Source organism: Notothenia rossii (genome assembly GCF_949606895.1).
Source record: "Notothenia rossii genome assembly, contig: scaffold_323, whole genome shotgun sequence".
Classification (NCBI taxonomy): domain Eukaryota; kingdom Metazoa; phylum Chordata; class Actinopteri; order Perciformes; family Nototheniidae; genus Notothenia; species Notothenia rossii.
In genome coordinates this window covers 5974-24177 of record NW_027639563.1, presented here as the reverse complement: position 1 = coordinate 24177, position 18204 = coordinate 5974, and the positions used below count along the sequence as shown (strand labels likewise).

The following is an 18204-nucleotide window of genomic DNA, read 5'->3' as shown; positions in this document are numbered from 1 at the left end:
CTAGCTAGCTAGCTCAACGATTCCTTAAATAATATTGCCACAGAAAAACTTCTCAGTTCACATCACGCTCTGCCGCTCAGACAGGGAGCTCTGCTCTGAACACCTGAACGGCCCGTTCTAACAGCTGTTCACCAGCGGTCCAGTCTGTGCCACAGTGACTCCAGACGCGCAGTTAATATTAACGAACGCACCCGTAGGTAATGTAGCTGCTGAAGCTAGACCATCATCTCGGAGCAGCAGAGCCTTATTATACATCCATGAGCAGAGCCAACAGGCAGGAAGACTCGAGCACACAGATCACACTTCATTATAATATATAAAAAAAGAACACCATGCGTGTCATGATGGCACATAACAGCTCGCGGCCGCAGATTACTCCGGGTCCCAGACCCCCCCATACCCCAAAAATATTTTTATTGCAGATCTACATGAATCACACAAACGGCTTATTTTGGATTCAAAACGGCGAATTTCGCCGAAAGGTGACAAGTTTGCATCACTGAACATAGACAGAGCACAACTGAAACATAACATCTGAGATGTAACAACATAATACACTTTTTGGGGATGCTTGGGATGTGAGGAGTGAGGGACACGGTTTAGAACGGGCGTGTCGCCTGGCAGGACAGGAGAGTGTGTGCAACAGTCTGCCTTGATCTATGAATTCATGTCCGTGACCCTCCCTGCTGCCCACAGCTGTTTTATAGAAGGAAATTCCTTCACTTCATGAAAGTGTTTTAACCACACACACCTCTACACAACAATGACGGGTGCTATTTTCCCCATAAGGAACAAGTCGCCGCAAATTATGCCGCTTATTACACGGCCACATTCTCAACAAAGTAACGACATGACTCCCAGTATTAATTGAAATGCTTTTATGGATTTAGAAAATGTTTTTATTGATTTAAAAAATATTTGTATGGATTGATTTAAATTGACATGCATCCGCTAAGAAAAATAGTCCGTTGTTACCGTTTTTTAAACAGTCTGAATGAAACGGCAGCTCTCAGCTGTGTATTTACTCAAGTACAAGACCTGAGTACTTCTACTTTTACTCTAGTACAAGACCTGAGTGCTTCTACTTTTACTCAAGTACAAGATCTAAGTACTTCTACTTTTACTCTAGTACAAGATCTGTGTGCTTCTACTTTTACTCAAGTACAAGATCTGAGTACTTCTACTTTTACTCAAGTACAAGACCTGAGTACTTCTACTTTTACTCAAGTACAAGATCTGAGTACTTCTACTTTTACTCAAGTACATTATATACACTGTAAAAATATCCACTGTGAATTCACAATAATTACCTGGCAACTTGTTGCATGACTTTCACAGTAAGGTTCACAGCAATTTACTGTGAATGTCTTCACAGCAATGTATTGTAATTTAAAATCCATGATATTACAATGCATTGTTGTAAAGGTACAACTGTATACTGTAACTTCACAGCTTCAATTACTGTGATATTACAGTATGTTACTGGGGAATTACATCATTTTGTTGTACATGCATTACAACAAGGGCCTGTACTTTTACATTTCTATTGTGAAAGTAATGCAGGAGTAGCCAGTAATTTACTGTGAATTTACAATGTGTACTGTAAAAGTAATGCAGGAGTAGCCAGTAATTTACTGTGAATTTACAATGTGTACTGTGAAAGTAATGCAGGAGTAGCCAGTAATTTACTGTGAATTTACGATGATACATGTGCATAACTGTAAGCCCCAACTCCAGTACTTCCTGGAGGAAGCTCATACAATGGTTTCCTGTCCAAGTTTAACAGGAAACCAAAGTGTGAGCTTCCTCCTGGAAGTACTGGAGCTGCACTACAAAAATACACGTAATCTTATTGTACAATTAAAAACAACACCAAACGCACAAATGAGGTAAAATCAATGGAAGCCCACTGGCATATTTATTGACAAAATAAACAACAGTGTAAACAACAGAGTAAACAAACAGGAACATGAACTAGTTCACCTCAACTATCCATAAAAAACAGATTAACCCTTAACGGATCCTTTAAACAAATAATCCCTCGCAGGTCAACTGACCGTAATGCTTCCCACTGGACTTGTCCCCGCACACCATGCAGTCTATGCAGACCATTCTAAGTCTATCAGCTTCCGGTGAAGGGTGCTCACGTGAGGGTTAATGGAGCTTCACTTCTTTGCCTTGGAGCCTTTCTCCGGGTTGATGCCCAAGAAGCACCTGTTAATAAGCAAAGATAAGTTTCAGTTTTAATTAGACTCATGTATTGCACGCAGCATTTATCAAGGTGTTCACCTGTGTCTTTTCCCACACCGACTGTTACTAGTCCAAACCTGTTGGATCATCCTCTCACAATAACATTATTTGTAGCCTAGCAGAGTGCCTCAGGTACCTCTAACATAAGGTTTACTTACTTATCCGAATTTTGAAGCCATACTATAAATGTGAATTAAACCATTATGTCAATTTTTCAACAAGATAGCCCAGCAACATCAAGTGATGGTGTGGTCCCAATTCGCATAATTGGTTCCAGGCTTCACACTCAAAGCATTTAATCTACTTTGTGGCCTCTGTAGAAAGTCATAGACTTAATAGCCAGATAGTGAAACACAACTTTGCATGATAAGTCTTACTGATGACATTGATCATGTGTTACAATACCTTTGGATGAACTCCAGTGTGCATGATCCAACGGGATATTCCAGGTTGAAGACATAGCAGCTGCTGAATAAAGCAGCTACCCCATGCAAAGAAAATGGGTGTGGGCCCATTACCACTTGTCCCTCGATGGATAGCATCCACCCAGAAGGCTTCATTGTGTCACCTGAAATGAACAGATACCCCGTCATGCATTATTGTGGATAGGTACATTCCTAGAATCAATCAAAACAAAAATAATACTTGAGCTAGAGATGTCAATACCAGATCCGAGTAACATTCATGATTGGCCAAGGACCAAAAAGCAGGAAAATATACAGTGCAGAGCATGCAAGGACATTACACAGAACCCTCCACTTCAGGTGGACAGCACTTTTCTACTCCACCATCAGTGAGGTAGGCTACTTAACAGTCACTGTAAAAGCATCAAAGGTCCCTGTGCAGATAGGAGAATCTGGCTGAACGACAAAGCAACTCCCTAGCCCTCCTCCCTCTGCCTTTATGGCTAGACGGTTTAACTTCATTCCTCTATGGGTAGATGGTTACGAGCCCAGCTGGAACGAGAACATGTCAACTCGTCAGACCCCTGAATCATTGAAACAGGCTAGAGAATTTTAACTAACGCGAATCGCTGAAACATGTGGCGTCAGAGTATCGTAAGTGTCGTTTCACAGACTGGACTTGAATGGAGTGCAGGAGAGATGGAAGGCCTTCAGTCAGATTCTCCCCTCGATGCAAAGGAACACTTAAGCTCTTTAGAGTAACCATTCAGTATCCTATCCCTCATCGATGGTGGAGCAGAACAGGGATGTCCTAAGTGAAATTATATAATAAGAATAAAAGCAGCAGTGAAGTCTAGCCATTCAGGTCAGAAAAGCAGGAAATCCTTTATAAACAGGAAAAATCCCATCCCTGAACATTACATTACCTTGAATGATCAAGCAGGAGGTGCTTGGGAGTGCTGCAGTATTCACTACATCAGCAGCAGTGGAACAGGTCTGTAACAAAGTAACACACAATAGCATAGATTTAACATTATGCAAGGATGAAGATCGTTCATTGGTCAGAGGTAAATCAGAAAATAATAAATGGTCTAATAATAATTACTTGCATTTATATATCGCTTTTCAAGACACCCAAAGCGCTTAAAAATGGACGTCTGCAAACCAATGTGCAGCCCCCGCCTGGGTGATGCTAAGGCAACAGCTAATCCGCGCACTACAGCTCAACACAGATCAGCTCGGCCCATTTGGAGCAACTTGGGGGTTAAGTGTCTTGCTCAAGGATACTTCCGACATGCGGACACTCAGAGCCAGGATTCGAACCACCAACCCTACGGTCGATGAAAGACCAGCTCTACCAACTGAGCTTCAGTTGCCCCTAATGTAATCACTCGTTTAGCATTTTAAATAAATAAAAAATAACGTACATCAACTTCGAGCATCAGTTTCTCCATAGGCTCCTTAAAGTAAACCATAAGGAGCAGGAGGATGCAGGCAGCCTTCTCCGAACCCTCTGGATCATAGCTGGCCAGAACTTCCCTGATCTTCGGGTTGTCCAGTTTCTGGCAGAAATGCAGGATGGTCTGTCCTCTCTGACCCAGGGCCTCTTGGAGCTTCTGAAGTATGTTGACGTCCGTCAGGAGGCCAAAGTGGGAGAAAAGCCCTCTCTGAGAAAAGGGAAAAGGCCATTCCTCTTTGACCTCCAACATCGCTGGAGCAGGCATTTTGTTGAGGTACCTCCGCAGAATGACGTAGGTCCTCACCATCAGAGGTTCTGCTCTCTCTGCCCCACCCATCCCTTCCTCTGTGTACAGACATACAAATACATGTTTGAGAGTACCCAAGTAACAACAATTAAATTCAATGTCCCCACCTCTGGGAAATGTTGAGTGTCAAACCTTTAATTTCATGCTCTCATCATTACTCATTCTGAATATTAAGGTGGCCTTTTTGCTTAATGTGGGATGTTTATTTAGGTGTCAATTCACCAAAAATAAAGTAGATTGCATACCTGAGTAGATGTTCCGCAGATCCCTTTTCAAATCCTCCAACGTTGCCTCGGTCTCCCCCTCTGGTAAGTCTGCTGGGCACCACCTCACACACCTAGGGATAGGAATCATAGGTTAAATCAATACTATTGGGGCCGATCATTTGGACTGGTTTTGGAGTGGGAACATTTCAATTATCATGGACACAGTTACACTGACGGCGATTATACAAAATCTACACACATAATTTAAACATTCAATTCAAATAACCTAAGTTAGTCTAGCATGGCAGTGCCCCTTTAACCCCTAATTGCTCCCAACGGGTCGTGTCAGTGCCTTGCATGGTTGCTGATCGCCATTAGTGTGTGAGTGTGAATGGAGAGGACACTGGCGCTGTATATTCGCCGCTTCTCAGTGTGTGAATGAGAAGACCATCGTAAAGCACTGGGTGTCCTTAAAAGAGCTATGTAAAAGCAAGGAATTATTATTACTGTAACCTTCAAAACCTTCAACGTACAATAATTGCAATATCTATATTTTGTCCACCCCTACACATACCCGTATTGGTTCGCAGGACCTCTCGTCAGTCTGGACTCTCCTGCCACTCCAGTGTTCCTTCTTCCCTCTCGGCTTCGTCGGCGTCGAGCCAGAGTGTTGTTCCTAGTTTTATATTCCACTCTAGTTTTAACTTGTTGGAGAAGAGAGGGGCATCCATCTCCAACAACTTCACCTCGCCTGCTAATGTCAGCAAAGCTTTTTGGGTGGCTCCTCATCATGTTCATCATCATGTTCACCAGCAGCTTCTGAAGATGACTGAATGGGTTCTGGCAATGACTCTGTAGTAATACACTTGTCTAGTACCAAGTCATCTAAAACTGAATCCTCTGCACGCCTATGTTTCCTGTTAATATGTGAAGCAAAAGTCATGACGTTTGTGAACCTGCAATCACAACCTCTAAATGGGCATCTAGTTTCCATTCCTCCCCTTATGTGTGTCTTCAAATGCTTAATAAGAGAGGCTAAAGTGTCACACTTAAATGCACAAGCCTCAAGCACACATTTCAAGGATGTGTCAGGTGGTAGAGCTGATATGTCAGGCGGTATAGGCCGAGCAGCTTGCAGGTAGTACTTATGCAGCCTATATATATGCGATTTCAGTGCTGTGTGTTTTCTGTACCTCCGTGAGCAGTCAGGCACCCCACACTGATAGTGAAAATTGGGGGCATTACTGTGCAGCTTTGTGTGCTGAACAAAGTTATGCACCTTCTCAGACACATGCTGACATCCAATATATTTACAGTGGAACATTGTTGTGCGTGGTAACTAGTTACCTACCCAAACATAATTGAATCTGCCTGACAATGAACAGAACGGTTAGCCTGGTTGCCTGACACTGAAGAGGATGGTTAGCCTGGCTGCCTGACACTGAAGAGGATGGTTAGCCTGGCTGCTTGACACTGAAGAGGATGGTTGGCCTCTCTGATGACCTAGAAAAAAGGAGACCAGAGAAAGGAGAAATTACAAAGGCAACCAACAAAAGGAATTGTTCAGTTTGTATGCAGATTATGAACATGAGCATGTTGTAAAGGTGTAGCCATTCAGTCAGTCACACAATCATATTGAAATGTTAACTACCTTAGCTGCAACAACACTCGAACAGTCACTAGCAATTTCCTCGAGGCGCACGCACACCAGGATCACGAGGATGTCAAATCTGGAATAGAGGCAGTAAAAAAACAAATGTCTGAGCTTCAGTACTTCATGGAGGGAAGCACTGGAGCTGGGGACTGCAGTTAGGCACAGTCTATAAACTACGGTCTGTGTTGCATACTAGGCCTACCTCCAACTAGGAAGCAATCCGTGGATTGGATTTAGGATTTAGGCAATACACCTCGTCGCGTCGGTCAACACCAGGCAGGCAATCAGTAGGCCTAGAGGAAGATACAAGATACAATATCTGTTTATTCGCCATGTAGTTTTACAACATACTAGAAATGTGTTGCTGGTAGGTACTGACATAAAGACAACATTGGACAGGGTGCAGGGACAAGACAGGAAAAGTGCAAAACAGGACAGTGTACAAAATGCAGGTAAAAGTAGAAGCTAATTTAGGCTAGAATAGTATAGAAATAAAATAAGATAAAAAATGTTTCTTTCAGAGAAATAACATTACGCATTGCAATAACCTATAAACATTTCAAACCTATAAACATTGCGAACCTGTAAACATTGTGAAGAGGGAGAGAGAGTTTGGTTATCCTTTATCATCCAGAGTAGTGTTGATGAAAGCATTGAGTGATTGAAACTTTGCTTGCTAGGCGAGGCTTAAACTCTAAGTAACCCACAGGCTACAATGAGACTAAAAAAAGAGTTCAACTTTTTATGTCTGAGCATGTTTTGAGAGCAGCATGCTCAGTCATAAAATGTTGAACTCTGTGTCTCAGAGCAACATTAACAGATCTATGGATACATCTCTCAACACCCATATGAAACAGAACTGTAAACAGATTTTATTTTTCTTTATGGATATCTTACAAATCACTCCCCTTTTAAACTGTATTCTTGTTATTTTTAACAACTGTTGTGTTAATGTCATATAGTATTTTATACCTGTTTTTCATTTAGTCTCTTATTTTTTTTTAAACTATAATGATGATATAAAAGGTAGGCTATGCCTTTACGTCACTGAGCTGAGGTTATCAGCCTCTCAGTCTGTCAGGAGAGAGCACAAGTTTAATATTCTGAAAGCCAAGACACTAGGGGTGCAACAACTAATCGACTTAATCGATTAAAATCGATTACCAAATTAGTTGGCAACTAATTCAGTCGTCGATTCGTTGGTGACGTCATCACATGTGTTCTACACCCCGTTAAGCTCCAACGTTATCGCTCTTTTTTATCGGTACAGGAGACATTTAAAACATATGTCATATGTATTATTGCTACATAAACATTATATCGCAGTCTTAGTGTCGCCAACCCAGTTTCTAATATGCAATATGACTACAAAATGCGTCTATAATGTATTTTCGATCTTCCCAATTCAGACGAGAGATCTCTCCCCCGCCTGCTTGCGAGGGGGCGGGGCAGTTTACACACACACGCAGGAGATGGCGGAGAGAACGCGCTCCGAGGTGTGGTTAAACTTTAGCCACCGCGGTGAATTTGGTTTTAGGTTGGATATTCGACGGACATTCGCGGAACCGCCAGCAGCGTCAGTTTCCCGGACCCGCCAGCAGCGTCAGTTTAATGGGGAGATCTTCTCCGCGAAACGAGGCTTTCATTTAGGGACCATCAACAAATGACTTTTAGAATTACACAAGAAAAATGTTCTTTTTAATAAATCGACAGCTTCTCGATCATGATGCGAATATGAAGCAAATTCAGTCCAGAGCATACAGTTATTGAACACACATTTTAATACTTTAAATACGTTTTATTAATAGTTTTGATGGAAACATTTGCTTATTTCTTCAATAACTTCCAGGTCATGTGACCTAATCACTCAAAATCAATGTTGGGTCAAAGAACTACATTGGCTAAATAAGAAACACCTCTTTTTATTGCATTTTAATACTTAAAATATTTTTATATTAATATTTTAATGCGAAAATGAGCTTATTTCTTCAATACCTTCCAGGTCATGTGACCGATTCACTCAAAATCAATGTTGGGTCAAAGAACTACACCGGCTGAATAGGACACACCTCTTTTTATTCCATTTTAACCCTCTAAATATTTTATATTAATATTTTGATGGAAAAATGAGCTTATTTCTTCAATACCTTTCTGGTCATGTGACCGATCCACTCAAAATCAATGTTGGGTCAAAGAACTACACTGGTTGAATAGGACACACCTCTTTTTATTCCATTTTAACCCTCTAAATATTTTTATATTAATATTTTGATGGAAAAATGAGCTTATTTCTTCAATACCTTCCTGGTCATGTGACCGATCCACTCAAAATCAATGTTGTGTCAAAGAACTACACTGGCTAAATAGGACACACCTCTTTTTATTGCATTTTAATACTTAAAATATTTTTATATTAATATTTTAATGCGAAATTGAGCTTATTTCTTCAATACCTTCCAGGTCATGTGACCTAATCACTCAAAATCAATGCTGGGCCAAAGAACTACACTGGCTGAATAGGACACACCTCTTTTTATTGCATTTTAATACTTTAATAATTTGTATATTAATATTTTGATGCAAAAATTAGCTTATTTCTTCAATACCTTCCAGGTCATGTTACCGATTCACTCAAAATCAATGTTGGGTCAAAGAACTACACTGGCTGAATAGGACACACCTCTTTTTATTCCATTTTAACCCACTAAATATTTTTATATACATTTTTTGATGGAAAAATGAGCTTATTTCTTCAATACCTTCCAGGTCATGTGACCGATTCACTCAAAATCAGTGCTGGGTCAAAGAACTACACTGGCTGCATAGGACACACCTCTTTTTATTGCATTTTAATAGTCTAAATATTTTTATATTAGTATTTTGATGGAAAAATTAGCTTATTTCTTCAATACCTTCCAGGTCATGTGACCTAATCACTCAAAATCAATGTTGGGTCAAAGAACTACACTGGCTGCATAGGACACACCTCTTTTTATTGCGTTTTAACACTAAATATTTTTATATACATTTTTTGATGGAAAAATGAGCTTATTTCTTCAATACCTTCCAGGTCATGTGACCTAATCACTCAAAATAAATGTTGGGGCAAAGAACTACACTGGCTGAATAGGACACACCTCTTTTTATTCAATTTTAACCCACTAAATACTTTTATATTAATAATTTTATGTGAAAATTAGCTTATTTCTTCAATAACTAATGACTCAAAATCACTTTATTAATTGAATACTAGTCTGTACACAATAGAAACAGCTCTTTATATCGGATAATATTACATCCTCTATTTAATATTAATATTTCTATTACAAATTCAGGGTTTTTTCTATAGCTTCCCTGTCATGTGACCCAGTGATTAATGATCAGAAAGTAATACAAACAAGGCTACACAGGACACATGTTTTACTAATCGTCATCATTGAGCACATTTCAAGTATTACTTGCACAAAGGACATTTCCAATATCCTGTCTCTGCCTTTTTAAGGTCTCTGCTGTCCATTGCCAGACACTGGGCATGGTACCATCGTTCGCAGTCATCACACTGAACCTGTTGAAGTGAAAGAAATAATGTATTTATAATATATTTGTACCTTAGATTACCATTCAGTTGTCTTAATACTCAAGTGTTAGTGAGGAATCAGCTGACACAATCATCTACTCCTTAAAACCCACTCCCTGTGTTTTAACATGCTCTATTGTTTTGTTTTATTTTTTTTGTTTTATTTTTCTGTCTTTTACATTTTTTGATTTAAGTATTCCAGTAGTGAGTGTTGCATTTTTTAAATGTATTGTATTTAGTTGTTTAAAATTAAATGTGTTTTAGGTTGACTTTTAAAATCTGTCCAGGGACTACAGATGAAAAATAGCCTCTAGGCTAACTCTGGCATATTTACAGAAATGTTCATTAATGTACACTGTCCCTGTTAAATAAATAAATAAATGTAGACATCACAATTACAAATGTTCTTCACAACAGCTCACCCAGTCTGTGATGGGAGATCCAGATCCTGGAGGCCTTAAGGCAGCACACATAGCACAATAAGTGTGCTCATCAAAGACTGAAACAAGATAACAATACATGTATGTCAGCTTCTATATAAATACATATATATATATACAGGACTGTCTCAGAAAATTAGAATATTGTGATAAAGTTCTTTATTTTCTGTAATGCAATTAAAAAAACAAAAATGTCATACATTCTGGATTCATTACAAATCAACTGAAATATTGCAAGCCTTTTATTATTTTAATATTGCTGATTATGGCATACAGCTTAAGAAAACTCAAAAATCCTATCTCAAAAAATTAGAATAGTTCCTCAGACCAAGTAAAAAAAAAAGATTTATAACAGCAAAACACAATCAAACATTTGAAAATGTCCATTAATGCACTCAGTACTTGGTTGGGAATCCTTTTGCACGGATTACTGCATCAATGCGGCGTGGCATGGAGGCAATCAGCCTGTGGCATTGCTGAGGTGTTATGGATGCCCAGGATGCTTCAATAGCGGCCTTTAGCTCATTAGCATTGTTGGGTCTGGTGTCTTTCAGCTTCTTCTTCACAATACCTCACATATTCTCTATGGGGTTCAGGTCAGGGGAATTTGCAGGCCAATCGAGGACAGTAATGCCATGGTCAGTACACCAGTTACTGGTGGTCTTGGCACTGTGGGCAGGTGCCAGATCATGCTGGAAAATGAATTCCTCATCTCCATAGAGCTTTTCAGCAGACGGAAGCATGTAGTGCTCTAAAATCTCTTGGTACACAGCTGCATTTACTCTGGGCTTGATGAAACACAGTGGACCAACACCAGCAGCTGACATGGCTCCCCAAACCATCGCTGACTGTGGGAAATTCACACTGGATTTCAAGCAACTTGGATTTTGCTCCTCTCCAGCCTTTCTCCAGACTCTGGCGCCTTGACTTCCAAATGAAATACAAAACTTGCTTTCGTCTGAAAAGAGGACTTTGGACCACTGTGCAACTGTCCAGTGCTTCTTTTCCTTAGCCCAAGTCAGACGCCTCTTCCGTTGTCTTGAGTTCAGAAGTGGCTTGACCATGGGAATACGGCTATTGTAGCCCATTTCCCGGACACGTCTGTGAACAGTGACTTTTGATACCTGGACTCCAGCTTCAGTCCACTGTCTTTGAAGCTCCCCCAAATTCTGGAAGCGACTCTTCTTCACAATGCTGTTAAGGCTGCGGTCATCTCTCTTGGTTGTGCAGCGTTTCCTGCCACATTTCCCCCTTCCAACAGACTTTTTGTGGATGTGCTTTGAAACTGCACTCTGTGAACAGCTTGCTCTTTGAGAAATTTCTTTTTGTGTCTTACCCTCCTGATGGAGGGTGTCAATGACGGTCCTCTGGACAGCAGTCAGATCAGCAGTCTTCCCCATACTTGTGATTTAGTTTACTGAACCAAGCTGAGTGTTTTTCAAGGCTCAGGAAACCCTTGCAGGTGTTTCGAGTTAATTAGACGATTCAAGTGATTCGTTGAACACCCTACTAGTATACTTTTTCATGATATTCTAATATTTAGAGATAGGATATTTGAGTTTTCTTAAGCTGTATGCCATAATCAGCAATATTAAAATAATAAAAGGCTTGCAATATTTCAGTTGATTTGTAATGAATCCAGAATGTATGACATTTTTGTTTTTTTAATTGCATTACAGAAAATAAAGAACTTTATCACAATATTCTAATTTTCTGAGACAGTCCTGTATATATATATTAGTGGTGGGCCGTTATCGGCGTTAACGTGCTGCGTTAACGTGAGACTCTTGTCGGCGATAAAAAAAAATATCGCCGTTAATCTATTCTCAAAGTTGGGTTGGGAGCTGGGTCTATAGCCTACTACGCAAGCGATGATGACTTTCACCTTGATAATTTAGCGCGGATGTATACCTAGCCGAATTGCACTGTAGGGGGCGAGATCGAGTCTTTGACCTGTGTTTCTTCTACTGTCTATGGATCTGACCCCGGTCAAATCAGCCACATTAAACGTGACATGCTAACATGGATACAGCAGGAATGAAGCCGCGGGGTTTGCTTCAGGGGACATTTATTTTTAAGAAGCTTCCCGATGGAAACCTCGACAAAAATAAGGTTGTTTGCACCTTGTGCAATGCGGAATTAGTTTACTGTAGGAGTTCATCCAGTCTCAAGTACCACCTAAACGCAAAGCATCCCTTAGCTAATGCGGAAGATGCCGGGCCGAGCACTGATGTAGCGCGGGGGAAGACTCGTCGTCAAACAACTATGTTTGAGTGCAACCGAGGCAAGCCCGTCAGCACAGCTCTATCAGCCAAGCTAACTAGTCTCCTCGCTCAGTGGATTGCCACCAGCTGCAGGCCCATTAGCGTGGTTGAAGATGACGGGCTCGAGCTTGTTCTCCAGGCGGCCACAGGTGACCCATCTTACAAACTGCCTGCGAGGCGAACTATCATGAGGAGAATACATGACCAGCACGCAGAAGAGAAAGCTACGAAAGTTGAGAAGATGGTAGAGGCGAGGTCTGTAGCACTGACTGGGGACCATTGGACGTCCGTTAACAACGACAACTACCTCGGCGTTACAGTACACCTCATCGATGCTAGCTGGGAACTTCACTCCTTCGCTTTAGGTATGCTACGTTATGTCATTTTAAATTACATAATTTAATTTTGTAGCCTTTTAATTACCACCACGTTATGTTTGCTTCTTGATAATTGCTAGTTGTTTACTACTAGTAGTGAAATTATTCTAATTTACTTTGTCTGTCTTTGTCAGTTTGTGATGCATTTTGGAAACTGGAGATGAGCCCCTGGTCTAATGCACCACCTGGCTTGAGAAACCCGTTCTCAAAGACTTACTTTTAGTCATTATTTGGGTAGCACACATATTCTGAATGCCTTCGGCAGAATTCAAATGAGCCATTTTAATCTAGATTAATCTAGATTAATTCCAAGAATACAGTGAGATTAATCTAGATTAAAAAAATTAATCTATGCCCACCACTAATATATATACATACAGACACCCAAATATACATATACATATATTCATATTTATTTACCTGATGCCTCAAGGATTTCGAGAGCCAGTTCTCTCCTCTCCTGTGTCATGTATTTCTTTGAACACTCGAAATTCACATTCGGGATCAGAGGGAAGGATTCCATGACTGCCTTTGCCATCTAAACAAACAACACTTATGTTATGGAGGGTTTTTCTTCTTTATTGTATAGTAATACAGATACAGACAAAAACATGAGACACATTATAGAAAACATCCACCCTTGACTAGAATGCCTCCCAAAACCTTTGATTATTGATATAGACCGGTCCTATTATTGGAATTTTGAGATATTCAGAAGCAAAGTTTTGTCAATTAAACTTTCTGTGTTCAAGTGAATACTAATTTAAGTTCAACAATGTTGTGTCATAATCCAATTGTTGTCAGTTGTGAAAAATACAATAAACAACAACATGATATCGGCATTATACTATATATTGTCCATTGGCCAACCTGCCTGCTAAATATTATGGGGATCAGCATCAGCCTTTAAAAAACCTTTATCGGTCAACCACTACTTTTGACAGCTTTTTTAAATCCGTCCTTGCATTAAACTGTCTTTCACATTAAAAACTCTGCTTGTTAACTGGATGAAAACAGAATCTCTTCAGCTCACCTTCACAACAACGACACCACAGCTACATCCATCCTTTTGAAGTGGGTGACCCATAACGCCTCCCTTCCACTTAACATCCACCCAGTCTGTTATGCTGTGGCGTGTCCTCCTCATCCTGAAGTACTCCCTGAGAAAGGATAATGTCAACACACTTTACATTTCTAATTGTGTGGCTCCTAAAGATAATGTAACAGAAATTCATACTGTTTGTATTCACCATATGACCATTTATTTGTATAAGGGGCAGCCACAGGTCAGCTATAGATATCACTGTCTGAACACAGACTGTATCAGACTGTTTAAAATGCTTTCAATGCTGTCTGTGAGTATGAATGTAACTAAATGTGACACATGTTTTACGTTTAAATATAGTTTTTCCTTGAATTTTCAAATATCTATTGAATTTTGATTTACTGTATTCTTTTGGCAGCATGTTCGGAGTCATCAAGCTCTTCGATGCTTTGAGCTGGATCCACCAGGAATACGGTGCTGGTTTTGGCATGAATGTACTGTGAAAAAGTAAAAGCACTTTTCATCAAAAAAGATTGTTGGTTTCACCATGTAAGTCTTGTGCTTTAACAGAAATAATACAATAACAAAAATAATTACAAACCAGCAACTTCCAGTGGTTGTTGTTGACAAGTACAAAGGACAGGACAGCTTCATAGTTGTCAAATTTGACCTATAATGCCATCAAATAAAGGATTAAAACAAACTTGAAGGCTAAGGTAAAAATAACAACAACATTAGTCTGACAATTATGTTCTTGTCCCATTCATTTGTCGTGCTTAAAACAAGTGTTGGTATGGAAATTCAAAAGTAAGTAGATTTATCAGGTGATTTAACTAATGACTATAGTTTCATGACTAATGAATGACTAATCTCAGTTAATTTCCTATTTAAGATCTCAGCCAATGCTTCACTCCATGTACCTAATGGGTGAGTGTGAGCCCACATATCAAATCCACACCTACTTCCCCCTAAAGTATCACCATGCACAAACACAACACACCACACACATAAACATACACAGACCGCACACATTACCTTTGGTAAACTGTGAGATGTTAGCTGAGTTCTGTCCCTGAACAAAATGACACCTGCTGTGTAGTGATTTAGCAAGTACATTTTGTTCACAACGCCGAATTTGTCGGCAGCAACATGAAACACGCCTTCAATTACCTGGCAAAAAAAATCATAACAATTTGCCAATTAATGCATATTCCCAGTTATACTGAACTTTAATTCCCTGCAACTTTGAGAATCTTGTGACTGACAAAAGTATCTAGACATTTTTTCAGATACTTTTTGGGCAGAAATCGTTAAATGCTAGATAAAGAAAATGACACAGTGTATAGTGAAACTTCAGACACTTGAAACATGTAGTAACGTACCTCCCCTGTCAACCACTGGTGGGGTCGAAGTGAGCATAGCTCACAGTGGCGGATAAGTAAGATGCGTCCTTTCATCTCTGAGGGGAGCACTGCCACGACCACCTCGGTGTCCTTTTTTTTCCACAGCCAGGTCAACTAAGTCAAGATTGAGGGGAAATAGATGCATTCTGTTTAATATGGACACTTGAGGAATCTTTTAACCCTCCGGTATCACTCTGGACATTTTTGTCCCGAATGACTAATTAGGTTAGTGCATTTGAATGATACCAGAGGGTTAACAATCTTGAATGTTTGGGTGGAGGCCTTGTTTTTGTATATGCACCATCAAAGCTACATACAAAAAATATAATTAAACTGTCCATGTGTATGCATTTAACCTCAGTCCCTTTTAGAGTTTTCACTAAATGACATTAAACAGGCTGCTCAGGAACAGAAACTGTAATTGCAGTTTAAAGTCTGATTTAGAAATCTAGTTTCTGTTATAAGTTTGTATGCTGTATTTACATTTTTCATCTTCATATTCTCCCCCTACAACATGCACCTAATCATATTGGGTTATAATACTTCATGTCCTTTGTCCTTCACCTCACTCACCAATTTAGTCCATGCTTTACTTTCTGACAATATTTACTTATTCCATTGTTACAATTAAAATGCTGGAGAACAATTTACACACTCTGAACATAGTAAGTCTTAGAGAAACTCACATTTCCCTGTGCATATTTTTCCTGTTGGTCCACTTTTCTTTTCTTCACCTTTGTGGCAGGTGGGCTCTTGGGGTTGGGTAGTGTTTTTGGTGGATTGAAGTACTTGGACTTGGGCTTGGTGTGACCAGCAGAACTTTCCCGCTTGTTCCACTGTTCCTCGTGGTCATCATCTGGCCTGCTAGGATGTCCAAAGTTTTTGTCCAGAATATGCATTGGCAGATTGTGTTGCTCAATGTGCTCTATATATCTTCCTTGTATTGAGGCATACATTTTGGAGACAAACTCAGCTGGTCTCAGGTACTTTTTGTTTAAAAGGATGGAGTGTTTGACCAACCCAAACCAGAGCTCAACATGGCAGTTGGTATCCCTGGTTTTATGACTTCCATCTTTTTTAGAGGTACCTTTTCTATGTCGCGACAGATCCCCAAGCAACAAACCACTCCACAATGGGAAGATCCCCATGTAGTTTTTTAACAGTGCATCAATGGCACCAGGACAGAGGTAGTGGTTTTTTACATGAACAGCATCGTCAGAGAGAATGTCACACTCTGCTTGGTCCCGTCTGACTTGAAAAGCTTGTGTAAAAGGGGACTTTCCAATAATGTTATGAGCATTTTTTTCCATTTTGCTTTCCTCCTCTCCCATTACATGTCCACTTTCCTCCAGTTTCACGTCCCGAGTTTGCAAAATGCACTTGTCGAGGTACATTTTGCTCTGTTTCACCAAATTAGTGTACTCCTCTGCATCAAAAAGCACACACATATGATAAAAAACATCAAGGGCTTCCTGCATACTTGTGCAGTTCAGGATGTACGCGAAACAGAATGTTGCATATTCCTGTGTGCCTCTGTCTACAGTTTTTTTTCCAAATGCTTGTGACACAGCCTTCATGATATGAGCAGAGCACAGATGCAGCACAGTGAAGTTAGGAATCAGTTCAGTTTGTCCAGACACTATCTCAAATGCTCTGTCAAGGTACACTGACATATTTTCCCTGTTAAAAGACAGAAGCACACTGTTTATCAGAGCCCAACTATAATCTGTCTCAACCTGTGCTATCTTTCTTTTTGTTGTGTAAGACAACTTTCTCTTAAATTCCATGAGCCAATGGGAAATAGATGGAATGGAATGGCTATTGGTGATCAGTTCTGTGACAGGCAAGGGAGGCTTATCCTTACCCATTCCGGGCAAAACCAAAGCATAATACAAGACCCGCTTATTTTGATCAGGAATTTTCTGTATCACGCTGCCTGTGGCATCAAGGTAGAGGGCCGTAGGTGTTGGCTTTTTCAAGTGCTCAGTCAATATCTTTATTCCAGCATCTGTGTATAAATGCACAGCAAACGGATCAATTTGTAGGTGCTGAAGATAGCCTTTTGATGATGCATGACTGCTGCTCTCTTTGATTATTTTTTGAGTCAACATGAGTTCAAGCATCATGTCATCGTGGAGCCTTGCACTTTTCTTCACTTCAGAGGATATTTTCTTTAATACGTCTTTTGTAAGGCTTCTGCTTATGTTACCAGCCATTATTTCCTCTACTGGTGTCCGTCTCAACATAGTGTAATAATAATTGCTGACACCACTGGTTAAGGCTTTGGAAATTGTTCCTCTTCTCGTGTATTTTGCTGGTCTAAATCGCCTTTGATTTTTATGGTGTATAACTTCACCAATGCGCATGACTTTAAAAAATATTTTTTTATCCGTTGATTTTGGCCTGTTCTTTTTTGAGAAACTGTAGACAGCGTTGTATCCATTAAATGTGCATTTTGCAGGGGCACAGAAAAATGGCGAATTCTTTTTACGGCTATCATTTGTCTTAACATGCTGGTATTTGAAAGCAAGTGTGCAGCATGGATTATTTTTCAAAAATTCCTGATAAAATGTATCAGTCCAGGGGGGACGGAGTTTTTTTTTGCAATGTTTAGGTTTAATTTTGTTCCATTGTTTTCTTGTCATGGCAATTTTGAACTTTTTTGGCCCTGCTTTGCACTTTCTGTTCATTTTTGTTGTAATTTTGGTGGCTGTCTCTGTACTTTGTTGGTCTGACTCTTCTGTGTCTATCTCAGACTGCGGCTGTGCGTTACTTATTTCCCTGTCATCCTGACTTGTGTCCTCGTCTTTCTCACCTG

At 40.0% G+C, this 18204-nt stretch overlaps 2 protein-coding genes and 2 long non-coding RNA genes across 5 annotated transcripts; all 4 read right to left on the bottom strand.

The window, feature by feature from the left end:
• Positions 1-1885: 1885 nt before the first annotated feature.
• Positions 1886-5465, bottom strand: LOC307027658 (uncharacterized protein). Of its 2 annotated transcripts, none has more exons than XM_079695936.1 (7): positions 5201-5465; positions 4666-4757; positions 4418-4458; positions 4082-4321; positions 3581-3650; positions 2656-2818; positions 1886-2214 (listed from the first exon to the last, which is right to left on the bottom strand). In XM_079695936.1, the coding sequence occupies exons 1-7, from the start codon at positions 5428-5430 to the stop codon at positions 2166-2168; spliced, it is 885 nt and encodes a 294-aa protein (XP_079552062.1). In that variant the 5' UTR covers positions 5431-5465; the 3' UTR covers positions 1886-2165. The 2 variants fall into 2 exon arrangements, with proteins under 2 accessions (XP_079552062.1, XP_079552063.1); XM_079695937.1 differs by having other exon boundaries at positions 4082-4270.
• A 548-nt stretch (positions 5466-6013) lies between these two features.
• Positions 6014-6737, bottom strand: LOC307027660. Its single transcript, XR_013804712.1, has 3 exons — positions 6483-6737; positions 6278-6356; positions 6014-6129 (listed from the first exon to the last, which is right to left on the bottom strand). It is a non-coding gene; the product is annotated as an uncharacterized lncRNA (long non-coding RNA).
• Positions 6738-9497: 2760 nt separating this feature from the next.
• On the bottom strand, positions 9498-10360 carry LOC307027661. The gene is made up of 2 exons (XR_013804713.1): positions 10280-10360; positions 9498-9845 (listed from the first exon to the last, which is right to left on the bottom strand). It is a non-coding gene; the product is annotated as an uncharacterized lncRNA (long non-coding RNA).
• Positions 10361-12613: 2253 nt separating this feature from the next.
• LOC307027659 (uncharacterized protein) lies at positions 12614-17814 on the bottom strand (the record flags this gene model as incomplete). The annotated part of the gene is made up of 8 exons (XM_079695938.1): positions 16073-17814; positions 15366-15500; positions 15019-15153; positions 14585-14653; positions 14386-14480; positions 13972-14098; positions 13359-13476; positions 12614-12915 (listed from the first exon to the last, which is right to left on the bottom strand). The coding sequence occupies exons 1-8, from the start codon at positions 17750-17752 to the stop codon at positions 12614-12616; spliced, it is 2661 nt and encodes an 886-aa protein (XP_079552064.1). The 5' UTR covers positions 17753-17814.
• Between the last annotated feature and the right edge of the window lie 390 nt (positions 17815-18204).